Source organism: Microchirus variegatus (assembly GCF_963457635.1).
Source record: "Microchirus variegatus genome assembly, chromosome: 6".
In the NCBI taxonomy this organism is placed as follows: domain Eukaryota; kingdom Metazoa; phylum Chordata; class Actinopteri; order Pleuronectiformes; family Soleidae; genus Microchirus; species Microchirus variegatus.
In genome coordinates, this window is record NC_139807.1 from 19,489,348 (window position 1) to 19,502,054 (window position 12,707).

Genomic DNA, 12,707 nt, shown 5'->3' on the forward strand with positions numbered 1-12,707 from the left:
ACAAAAATGAGAGAGAGGAGAGAAGAGAGGACAGCAATTTCTTTTGGTTCGCCTTCATCCATCTCCTGTTTGGAAACACAGCACTAGTGATGCACCATGGGCCTAATTGGACAAATGATTGGGCCCAGATAAGGCCTTTGCTCCAGTGCTAATGAATAAATGAATGAGGAAAGTAAATAAATGAAATGAGCCCATGCATGGTAAAGTGGGCGTTAGGAACTGAGCTCAGCTGTTGCCTCAGTGTGGCTTCTGGATTCATGCATACATCATTATTATAGGACTTAATATTAACTCCGTGGCACATACATGCATAAAGTCAAAGTAAGAACACTGATGTTAGCACCTTATTCTGAGGGAACATGTGTGCTTCCTTCTTTGTATTAACTGACCAGTGATGTTGACCCATTTATCCCTCTGGTGCAGATGGTATACCACCTTGTCCCTGGTCCTGGCCAAACCTGGCCCTTTTCCTGGACTGGCAGCGGGTGGTAAGATCCTAACCTTTATCAGTACGACTGATTCTTATGCCCAGCTTCCTGCATTCACCATATGCCCCAACTGTGCCCTCACCTTTGAGCGACACATCCTGACCTCTAGCTGTTCCACCTTGGATCAGCAGAAGGGAAACCACATGCAGAGTGAGAGTGGACTTTGGGGTCAAGGAGCTGGTTTTGGAAAGAAGCCATAATGCGATACCTGCAAGTTAATGAGACAGGCCTAACACTGAAGGGCTTGCATTGTTTGTGTTTACTTAAAAAGTTTACTTATAATATTAAAGTTAGGAGAATAAATGTGTTATCATTGTGTTTTCAGTCTGTAAAGTAGAGAAATGTTTGATAAGATTGAAAAGATAGTAAAAATCACATTTATCTAACATTTAACTGCCCTCATGTACCTGCATGTACATTTTCAAAGTTTGCTTCATGACTTTTATTGTTCATTTATTTACTCAAGTTTGAAGTGAATTTATTATGTCAGAGAGATTTGTATGTAAATCACTGGCTCTCACTTTATTGTTTTGCATGATTTCTACTATGAAACTCCCCAAGGGATCAAAGAGTATATAAAAATACAAACAGCCCAGCAACAGACCATTATTCTTGGGCTGGACTGCCTGAAAATGACAGGCACACAACCTATAGCAGCCAGTGTGAGTTATATTGCTTAACACATCAGAAGAACATTTTTTTATAGTGAACTGTAATTGTTAGTGTTGTCTCGTCGTAGGGAACAAAAAAATGGTGGTATGTTGACATGAAATATGGTGGTAATTGTTTTAAAGTGATACGGCCCTTTGAAAATATGCTTCTTATCTACATGATGCAGCAGTTGGCTCAGGTTTTTGAGATTTGGCCGTCCTTTTTGTTTTGGTTTTAACAGCCTGAAACTTTACTGTAATGGTGTGGTTTCTCATATGGCAGATTTAATGGCTGACAAAGGTCCACGACCGAAAAACACTGTAAATTCAGGGCAGACAGTGTGCAGGAAGTCAGGCTTTTTTTTCTTTTTGATCTGATCTGATATGATGTAATACTTGTGTGAAGACAATCTGGTTTTAGAAGTGAGCAAAGTCTGTACAGATACCGCACCTTGGCCAGCCTTTCCATCATTACTATGGCAGTGTAGCATCTCGTTACAGTCTGATGAATGACAAAAATATTTAGCAAACCTCTTAAATTGGAATGTTACATAAAATATTTCAGATATAAATATTTATATATCATTCCACAGTTAAAAAATCATTAACATGTTATTATGTAAGGGGGACAGTGATATGACTCTGGCCAGAAACTTATAACCGGAAAGAATAGGCAGTAAGCGATTGTGATCAGTCTGGAACAGCGAGACAGCAATGATGGATGGAAAGTGGTCAGTTTAGAGGCATGAAGGTCACACTCGGTGACTCTGTGTGTGTGTGTGTGTGTGTGTGTGTGTGTGTGTAATCCAGAGACAGGGGAGTTGAGAGTAGGACTAAAAATACACTGTGAATGTATGTGTGTGTGTGTGTGTGTGTGTGCGCGCACGTGTGAGCATGTGTGCTCTCTCTCATTCATCAGTGGTGACAATACCATGTGGAGTGTGCCACTGTGCCTGACAAATTCAGCCATCATGCACGCTCACACACATTCGCACAAAAAACACCCCTGCAAAGGTGACACAGGCGCCCGCTAGCAAGTTTGCTCATCGCAGTGAAGGGCACACCTGTGTATGTGTGTGTGTGCGCGAACGCGCACATGTACGATCGTGCATGTGCAAAAAAAACTCCTCCACCAGCAGCCTGACATGTCCCCGATCTTTCATCTGTGTATTCCCTCGTCTGCAATGCATCTCTTATTCTGTTCGTTTCTGTCTCTCTGTACATTCTCTCTCCTCACAAGCTTACATCCTTCTTCTCTTTTTATCCTTTCTAACTTCCTTTGTCACCCCCCCGTTCTTGTCCTCCACATAGTCTCCTCACTCTGTCACACTCCCTCTGTTCTCTTCTCGCTGTGATCAATTAGTAGACATTAGTCCCATAGATACTGCAGGTGACAGAACCTCAGGAGGCCACGTTCTCCTTCATCTCCCCTCTTTCTGCCTCCAACTCAGTTTCTCCTCTCCACATCTGGCTGTCTTCTCACTCCTGCTCCCCCTACCAATCACCCCCCATTGTTACTGACAGTGACACATCAGTCTTAGCTTAGCCTTCTTCTCCTCCGTCTGTCCCATCAACTATCCTCATTTCCTTCCCTCTTGATGTTCTATCTACATGCTGACATGTCTCCCTTTCCCCCCTTTGCCATCTCTGCCCCAACTCTATACCACCTATTTCTTTTTCCCTCTTCCATTGCCTTCCCTCTATCTTGCTCTCTCCAGGTTGCCATTCACAATAACGGACCTGTCTTCCCTCCTGTATGCCAACCGTTCACCTGTATCCTAGCAACCACCTCTCCTTTGGCTCTGGTGCTCCATGCGGAGCAAGCAAACAAGACGCCAGGGGAATGAAGAACAAGCGCTCTCGTTTATCCTCCTCCCTCCATCCGTTCAATCATTCCTTCACACGTAAAGAGGGAGGCCATACTCTGCTGGAGTTGGTAGCTAAACATTTCTAACCAGCAATGGTTTCTGTCCTCACATACAAATTAACTCACTTCAGCTCATACAAACACAGGTGCAGAAATGCACACAATGTGTCTTTCGCTGTATCTTTGAGTGTGTTTTCCCATTTTAAAAGAAGGAAATTGTGAATATTGCTACATCTACTATGACATCATCATGTCTACTGTATCATGGAAACATGCAAAGTGCTGCTTTTTAAAAGGTTCTCAGTCTGTGTGATTTCAGGTGTGTTCTGTGCTTCTGCAAACTTATAGAGCAGTTTCTAAAGCTGCAGTATTATGGAAAAAAATTCAGTTGAAGGCCAAATAATACCCAAAAACCACATAATCTGAGACATTTTGCACTCACAATGGTGAGTTAGTCGTTGAGTATGGGAATAAGTACTCACATGCACATGCACGTGCACAAAAAGGAAAATGCTGCTCAGGCACATGTGTTCTGGTTTTATTTATGACTGGACTCCTGGGTGGACGCCTCAGAGGGGTCCTCTTCACGCTGCATGGCTCTGGGTGCTCTGCACAATCCCCGTGAGCGCTGAGCTCTCTCTCCCTCTCTCTCACACACACACACACCGCACACCACATAAACAAGGTACTCCAGCTACAGACCCCCCTTATGAGCGGCGAGCTCTTCCGACTGAAACCCGCTGCTCGATTAACGCTACAAAAAGCTAGGTAAACACAGGGGCTTCAGGCTTGGCAGCACTGCTACAGCTCTGTTCAGCACAGACAAAAAACAGAGCAACACGTTTCCTCACTGCATTTAGCAAAAGTGATAAAACATTGAAGTATCCTTAAAGCCCCATTCAGCTGACTGAATTTTAGCCATGCTGGGCAATTATGTTTGGTGGTAAAACACTGAACACTGGAAGCCTTTATTTTATTTTTATTTCCCGTAACACCAAATGTACAGACAATTCTGCTTGAAGAACTCTGGTTCGACACTCACTGATTTCGATTTAAAAAGAAGCAACATTTGAGTACAAGTACCTTATTAAGATTGGAAACAAACCAATGTTACTGAGGCAGCTGACTTAATTGTCTGACATTGATTTAGTATTCACTAATTAATAACAACTGTACAACAGTTTTTTTTCCCCGATTACATCTTTATTTAACTTTCTTGATCTATTATTACTAATTATAAGTTGTGATGAAAGCTAAAAAAAAATCATTAATGCGAGGAAAACGATGTAAAAACAGAGGTTTCGCTTCGGTGCTCCACTACATCCCTGTATTAAGGAGGTGTTCTGAACTATGTGGTGTATGAGCCCTTCATCCCCCTCCCTGGACTGGTTTCGATTCTCCGTATGTGGCTGTCCAACGTAGTGTGACTGCATAAATGCTCAGGAGAGGATGGATCCATCTCTGTGCCGCAGGAGAGAGGGGTCTGGATCTGCTCTGGAGCACACACAACACTCACAAAGACTCACAATGACATGCACATGCACACAGATGTGTCCAGATGAGGTGCATCAAGCCCACACCCACTGGACCCATGGATATATACATATATATCACCACCTCTGCATTATATTAATAATGTATGCAGGGGTGATGAGGGGGTTGTTCTTTCTGCTGATGCTGCTGTTTCCTGAGAGCCCCCCATCTGTTGACATTAGTCTCAGGGGTAAGAGGGCTCAGTGACACATCTGCAGCCCCCTCCCATTTGCATAAACTCAAATTCCCTATTCCCTCTTTCTGTTTTCATTGTCTCTCCTCTCCCCCGTTCTCTCTCAACACACAAACACACACGTGCAGACATTGTTGAAAACAAAAAAAATTCAATCAACACCCACAAACCCTTGCACATGCTTTAAGCGATGCCCCCCCCCCCCCACAAATCCACCAGTAGCCAACCGTCTGAATCTATTGCTGATGTATCAGTAAGTGTTCTCCTCTGAATAGTTGCCATTTCTTTGAGTTTCACGTTTGCTCATTGTCTTCAGATCAGTGAAAAACATCCTCTTCCCGCTGGCCTTGTTAGGATTCCTACCTTGACTGATACCTGCTCATAGAAACAGCCCCTGCGGTTTATGTATCTTCCTACCTGTTTGACAGGCTGTTTGCTGATGCTGAGTGGAGGCCAGGACTCCTGCTGAGTCAGATTTGAAAAGTACTGCTCAAGTCTATAACTCACGCCTTGAGCAGGAATAATTGTGCCAGATTCTGCCGGAACAAGAACTGGGACCTCCCATACTCAGACTGGCACATTAGATCCGGCCTCTACTTCTACACTATCAAAATATTGTAATGGAAATTCACGGAATCTTTTGCTATGTCTGACAAAAGGGTACACTTCCCCTTTTCCTATGCATCACGAGTCCTTTGCTGTGACAGCCAGACTGCTGTGTGAGCATCGAGTTGCTAAGATAACCAAACTGCTTGAATTTGTACTTTTACTTCCACATGTGACTCCATGTATGGCCACATCTGAGATGCTTAGCCAACGTAACCTTCTCAATAACAGGATATGACTTAACTGCATTCAATTGCAGAAGAGACAATCTGTTTTTGCCTGACGATATAAGACTAACACTTTCTCTAGACAGACAGTGTCTCTCTCTGCATGTACCAACTGTTCATGTATGACTCCTGACTAATAAACCTTTGAATGCAGCTCAACCAGAATCTGCCGCCACAATATGTAAAAACATTCCACGTAGTAATGTCATATTAAATATTATACAGTTCCCATTGAAGACTCTCAGTTTATCTGTTTGGCTGTTATGATACATTTTAAAGTCAAGGAGATCAATCACACAAGTGTGTGGAGCAGTGTTTGCTGTGTGTAGGTGCAGCGCTGTGCAGCCTCCTAAACAGAGAGAAGATCGATAGACAGACAGAACATGCCATTAGTTTGGTTTCATAGCCTGCTTGCTCTTCCTGGTTGTAAATAGAACTTTCGGCCCCAGTTCCATTTTTACCGCATAGTAACTAATCCACAGACAGCAGGTAAACGACAGCGGGAGGAAGAGTGAGAGGAATGGTGGGGGGTTGGTGGACCGCATGCTGTAAACAGTCTCGATCTACCTGTCTGCACCTACTTATTTTGAGTAATTATTGTGAATGCTGTGATTATAAGATGTAAATCATAAACATTTGCAACAATTTTTTTTTGTTTGTGATGGCAGTTTAATTATTTAGGTTTAATATCCACTACCAAGGTTTTGTTCTCTATGCTTGATGGGCAGCCACAGCAGTGGGAGGGTGGACCGACCGAGAATATAAGCTATTACTGTCCCTGCTTCTTTATGTAACTGTCCCTGGGTTTAAACAAGGTAGAGAGCTGGCCAAACCAAGTGGCAATCACAATTGATGTCACACACAAGAATCTGAGCTCCCACTCTGAGGCCTGGAGACTCATGATTTAATAGGCACCAGGTTGAAGTTTTGCAACCAGAAATTCAGAGACGACACCACCTGCAACCATGCAGGGCTGGGCATTTAATTGATTTCATGAAGGAATTTGAATGAATGGTTTAAGGAAGATTTGTTTTAATGAAAATGGATTTATCTTTAACCTCAGTGGTTCGTAGTGGTGCAGTGCTGCAGCCCACCCCCAGCATTTCCGCACAGAAACTAACATGAAGAAAGGAAGCACAGACGAACTGTTCCTAAAAAGGCTCAGTCTCCTTAGTAACATGGAAGTGGTTTTGTTTTGCAGCATCAGACCTTGAGCAAATCCCCATCCACTGCAAACAAACTGTTTAAATGCAATTGCAACTCAAGCCTGCAGGTAGGTTTGTGTTCTGTTGCACATTCACCTCAAATATTTATTGTTAAAATAAATGAACGTTTGCTTTTTGTCATTTGTATAATGTCTTTTTTTAAGAGGGGAAAAGAATTGTGAAGTAAGATAGGTGTAAAAAATAAATGAAAAAACACTCAACATATTCTTACTTCCTGGTTGGCCCAACAAGCAAATCAGACTATGACCACTTTCTCTATACAGTGTATAGGCCAAACACTGTACTGTAATCAAAAGCCTTTATGTTTATAACTGGCCATTAGCTTGACACTTTTAGTTCTGGTGCGAGTTTAATACAAATTACAGTGGAGAACAATGTTGGCTGAGTAACTTGAGAGTAGATTTTACTAAGACATTTCATTTAAATGTATGCTTGACTCTGTCCATTCATCTTTATGAATGCCCTTTTAACGTTTTACTGCTCATGTATTTCACTTATTACTCCATTATAAGGCATATAATTAAAACATAAGATGTAATTAATCTCCTCCATCAATAATAGCAGGTGCCTGTTCACTTACTGATGAAGTAGGACAGTAGGATGGCCAGCAGGGCAGCAGCTGCGATGGCTGTCACCGCGGCACATTTCCAGCTGCAGTACTTGGACGGCTTTTTTAGCTTGAAGGCTGAACGGGAGAAGGTGTTTCTGGGTAGCAGGCGAGGGGGCGGCGAATACACGGTTCCCGAGGTCAAAGGATAACCAGGGGAGGAGCTACTAAAGAGAGGGGTGGTCCCAGATGATGTCTTGAACAAGAAGTGCCTGAAGAGAAAACAAAAAAAGAGAGAGGAAAAATGTCACTCTAAGGGTAAAGAAAAAAGAAAAAAGAAAAGACTTTTTGATATTTTTCGATTTTGCTCAAAATAAATGGAAGAAACACTCCGGTAGTTCTGCAGGAAAGTAAACATTAAAAGGGAGACACAGATGACAGGGTCACATATGTGCACGCTTCTATCCAATATCTCTTTCTGATGAACCCTTTGTGCCATATGGATTTGAACATCCTTGAACTGATTGTGTCTCCAATTCAGTGCAGTTCCAGTCCAAGGTCTCTTTTTAACCTTCACCTCCTCTAACACTCTTTTTTTTCTCCCTTCATTTCACCTCACTTACAATGTGCCTCGTTTTTGCTCTCAGCGACTGTGGAGGATCAATGCCATCCCCGGTCTTTCCCGTCTTTATTGCCTCAGTGGGGTCAGAGCTCAGAAAGAGGATAAAAGATGGGTTTTGAACCATCATCCGTTTGCTCATATTACCCATTATCCTCTGCTATCGCAGCACCTGCTCACCCAATGTCTCGCCTTTGCTATTCTCCCCCCTCCGCTTCTTTTCCCATTTCCAGTGTTCTCATTTTTCATCACCCTAGTGTCAGACCACTCCTTATCACATACATTTGTACCGCACATATTCATATTGCTCAACACATTCCGTCTGTAATCATGTCTTCATTCATTCTCTCCTTTCATATTCCCTTTCTCTCTGACCTTGAGTGTACATTGTTGCCAAAGTGAGAAAATGAATCGCTGCACTTCATGAAACTTTTCAAGGACACAACAAGAACATTAGTGACACATTATGACACTGGGAGCGAGGAGCTCTGACACAGACTCTCGCTGGTACGACCAAATAAAGCTGTCAGATGAGAGTGACAGATTGGAAAAGGTGAGGTCATTCTACGACCTAAAATATGACTCATGTGCATGTGTTTAAGTTTCTGACCTTAAGACAGAGGATGTTTCTGTAAGGACATTTTGTCTGGTCCTTCCTCAAACACATTGGCTATAGGAAAATCTGCCATATAATATATATACACCCTAAATTTAACAAAAATCTCACCAAATACGGTTAGTGGAAGAACAATAAAACAAGCTGGATTATTTTAGCAGCTTGACCTACTTTAATAAAATATAAACGTGAGCACCAGTAATAACAGTGGAATAATAAACCACTGCAATAAAGTAAAGCTTGTGGAAATTTAAACATTAACTCAGCTTGTTATCTCTAAACAATGTTTGTATTAATACTCTTTACACTCACTTCGCACAACTAAGCAAGTAAACTGAGAAGAATCATTATAGAATTAGAAACAGCACCCATACAAGCTCACTTTACTCTACAGACTACATGCAAAAATAAGGTTATTTATAGGCTTCCAAACACAAACAAAGATTCTGTCTTAGTTCAAATGTCAAACAGTACCTTGCAAATATTTATCTCCAGAATTCCTTGATTTATGAGCACATTTGTCTTGTTTAAAACAGAATGTGCTTTCTGTGTACACAGAGCAAAGTCTGACCATTTCCAGTGTATACACTTTTTACTGACCTAATTTGTCATTAGCTTTAATTATGTGCAAAGGTCACAAAGATTCAATTAGAAAAATAAGCCAAATCCAGAGAATACAAAAAAAGAAGTACAAAATAGTACATTCTTGTACAGTTCTTGACTGGAGATAACATTGCCTGAGAATGATTTGATTTTAACGTTAGGATGATTAATTTCGGTAAAACATAATAACGACACATCTAGTAACAGCTGTTGGCATGGATATAGCATTTGCTTTGTTGTCCCCCAGGTGTACAATTATTTAATCAGGTTTAATCAGTTTAATCAGGTTGTTCAAATCATATATAAGCACGATGAAGGCAGATGTGAAGGTTCAGCCGAGTAAGGCTTTTGAGTTTACAAAGTAATAAAGTTAACAGAAATGGAGCATGGATGCAAATCAAATTCAGCTTCTATCAAACCATCTTTTATACAATAAATTATATGTGCACGCTCAGGGTCACTCCATGTGAGTCTGTTGCACTACGTGATGTGTGTGTGTGCTATTGGGAACATTATCAGGAATCCAAATACTTTCCCTATCCTGGTGATAAACACTTAAAGTGATAAACACTTAAAGTGACACCATGCTTTATGGCAGGTCATCATGTTTGGCACATTTTTTCTATTCAAAACAATGGGCAATAACATGATTCAACTTCCTGGTGTGTCCAGCTCACCGGAGCCAGGTTTGGTTCCTTATTTTGTTGACTGACCTCTGTCCTTTTGAATTTTCCTACCACATATGGTGTTGTTGAAAATGCACGACGGAATGGACCTCAAGCCTCTCCACCACATTTGTTCCCCCAGTTTTTGAATTAAAAGCAGGTGCCCCTGCAGCACAGTGTAATGTTGTATCTGAGTGTGTAACCCATAATCCTCAGGCTGTTGTACGACAGGTGTTCTTCTGAAATAAAAAGGCTAAAATGACATGTAGTCAGGAGTAATTGGTGTTAAAGTTACTAGTTATCTTTTCAAGTGGACTAAAGCTGACGTCTTATATTAGCACAAACAGGTGTCTGTGCACTAACGTGCATCAGTGCCCGCTGTCTCTATTCTTCAGGCTAGACAAGTGTGACCAGTTATAACCCACTGCTGTAGCTGCGTCTGATAGTTGCTGTTTGAAATATTGCAGTTTGTTCTATGGTCTCCTGTCCCTTTGATGTCCTTAACTGCTGTTTCATGACAGCTTGTCTGTACACGTGTCTGCTCATCTAAAAACAGTTGCTGAAAACGGGTGATGTGCTCAGAGCACAAAGCTTTGGTTTGGAAGCACCGTTCCACTCTTTATCAATTATTCAGCCAGTCTGTGCTCTGTCTTTCACTTTCTCTCTCATCATCTCATGCCACTGATTGTTGGATTGGTATCCTGCAGGATTCTTCTCTCCTCTTACCTCCTCCACCTATTCTCTCCTCTTTCCTCCCCCTTTACCTGTCAGGTATGCTGCATGACACCACAGAGAAATGGGAGAAATAGAGGACAAAAAGACAGATAGAGGGTGAATGAGTGCAAGGAGATGGCGCACACGAGAAGTAAGGTTACTGTCTAAAAATACCATTCTCTCAGTGTCACAGCCATCAATTTTAATATGTATGCATAAACCTCCAGATGCAAGGCTCATATGCGCACAGGCACAAACACAAACAGTCCAAGGTCACCCAGCATGTTTCTGTGCTCCGACTCATTTACAGCCGTTGATGCACCCTGTGACGGCAAGGCCAGCGGTAATTAATTACAATACCCATAAAGTGTGCGTGAATGCAGAGTGGGCTGGTAAATTACTCTCATTCAGTGCCACACAATGTATGTGATTTGTTGTGCTGGTATGTATTTGAACGCAAGCGATTGAATTCATTTCAGTTCCTGGCTTTGTTGTTTGCGTGCAGAGGCTCCACAGTGAGCTTGGTGTGGGATGGTAATATGTCTACGGGCCATACTAATTACGAGTAGGAATGGAGAGTGTCTAATGTGCTCTGGGGAGGTAATTGACATTGATTTATGTTGTGGCGGACTATGGAGGGGTTCTATCATAGCAGGCAGCCAGCAATCACAACTCTGTATCATTAGGCGAGGGTATGTGTTAGCTTGCTTGTGTGTCTCTGTACTTGTGTGTGAATATTGTGGGTTTTTTGACAGTGGTCCAGCATGGAAACGTCACACATAATTAGAGAGAGCTGACAGAGACACACTCCCCTCCTCCTTCTCAGCCAGAAGCTACCCCACCACCCCCACGTCCTCCCAAGTCTAACCATTACTACCTCGCTGTCAGGCATCCTGTCTCATACACGCACACGCACACACACACACGGAACAAGCACTAACTCACACACTGACACATATTTGCACAGACTCAGTCAGAGGCGGCCACCCATGCAAAAACAATAAAAATTTATGTGGGTGTCTCTTTGAGGAGATTGCCCTGTACATGCTACCAAGCATTTAATTTGCAATCCTTGCGGGGGGGAAAAAGTGACATCAGAGAGGGACGTGGGATGGAGAAGGAAGTGATAGAATGAAAGAAGGAGAGCGGGAGGAAGGCGGGATGCAGTTCCACTTCATTCCAATCCCAATTGAGAGAAACGAGGACCTGGACAATTAACCACAGAACAGAGAGCATGCTGGGTAATTAGCAGGAAGTCAGAGTTCGCATTCCCCTTGAGTGAACACACGCACACACACTCTTCAAAACACACATGCACATACACCCTTCATTTTCTCATCACAAACGTGGTTGCGCAGGATAGCACTGTGAGAACTATCATCACAGGTAGAGAACAATTAAGTGAGGTTGACTCTATCTGAGGTGTGTGAGTGTGTGTGTGTGACTGAAAACGAGCAGATCTGTGTAACAAAGGGCTCTCGGAGCCGAGGATGCTCAAGGATGGTGTCATGAGGATTGCTCATTGCTACAATCGTAGGCAACAATAATCAGCAGATGGATGCAGAATAATGGGCATTTATTTGCTGAGTGTTGCTTTGAAAATAGAACATGGAAGAACAATTGGAGCCTGTATGATGTTTTCTTTTCTTTTTTTTTTAACAAGCAACAACAATACAAGGCATCAAATGAAGTATTTTTTTTTTAACATTAAAGGAATTGTTGTTTTAGAGAGGGAGCAGGTGCTCCAAAGATGAATGTATCAAACAACGACAGATAAAATCAAACTGTTTCTACAACAAAATAGCAGCAAATGGAAAACTTTGATTGTGAATTAGAGGAACAGACACTTGTCATGTTGCCACATGTCATTTATTTGATGCTACAAGAATTCATGCTGTGTTTTATAGCGAGTGTGTACCGAATAACCTGAATAAAGAATGCCGCTGTTAATCACTGTTTCCTGAAATATAATATTAGGCCTATTAAGCTTCAGGGAAAACAAGCAGTGGTGCTACATCACACGACACCAGTCACATACTCATGAGCGAGGTGAATGTTTAAACCACCACCAGTCAGATGAGATGTGTCAGGCTTTGTCTGACTCAACGTAGCGTTAAGTATGGGATTGATCACATTGGACGTTAACCACAAAG

At 42.1% G+C, this 12,707-nt stretch overlaps 1 protein-coding gene across 1 annotated transcript in view; it reads right to left on the minus strand.

Moving 5' to 3' along the window:
- tenm2a (teneurin transmembrane protein 2a) overlaps positions 1-12,707 on the minus strand; it is a gene marked incomplete at both ends in the record, with an annotated part of 170,095 nt that overhangs the window by 38,488 nt on the left and 118,900 nt on the right. Inside the window, one exon of the mRNA XM_083891509.1 lies at positions 7,371-7,609. Coding sequence (XP_083747635.1) covers positions 7,371-7,609 — 239 coding nt within the window. The remainder of the gene's footprint in view (positions 1-7,370; positions 7,610-12,707) is intronic.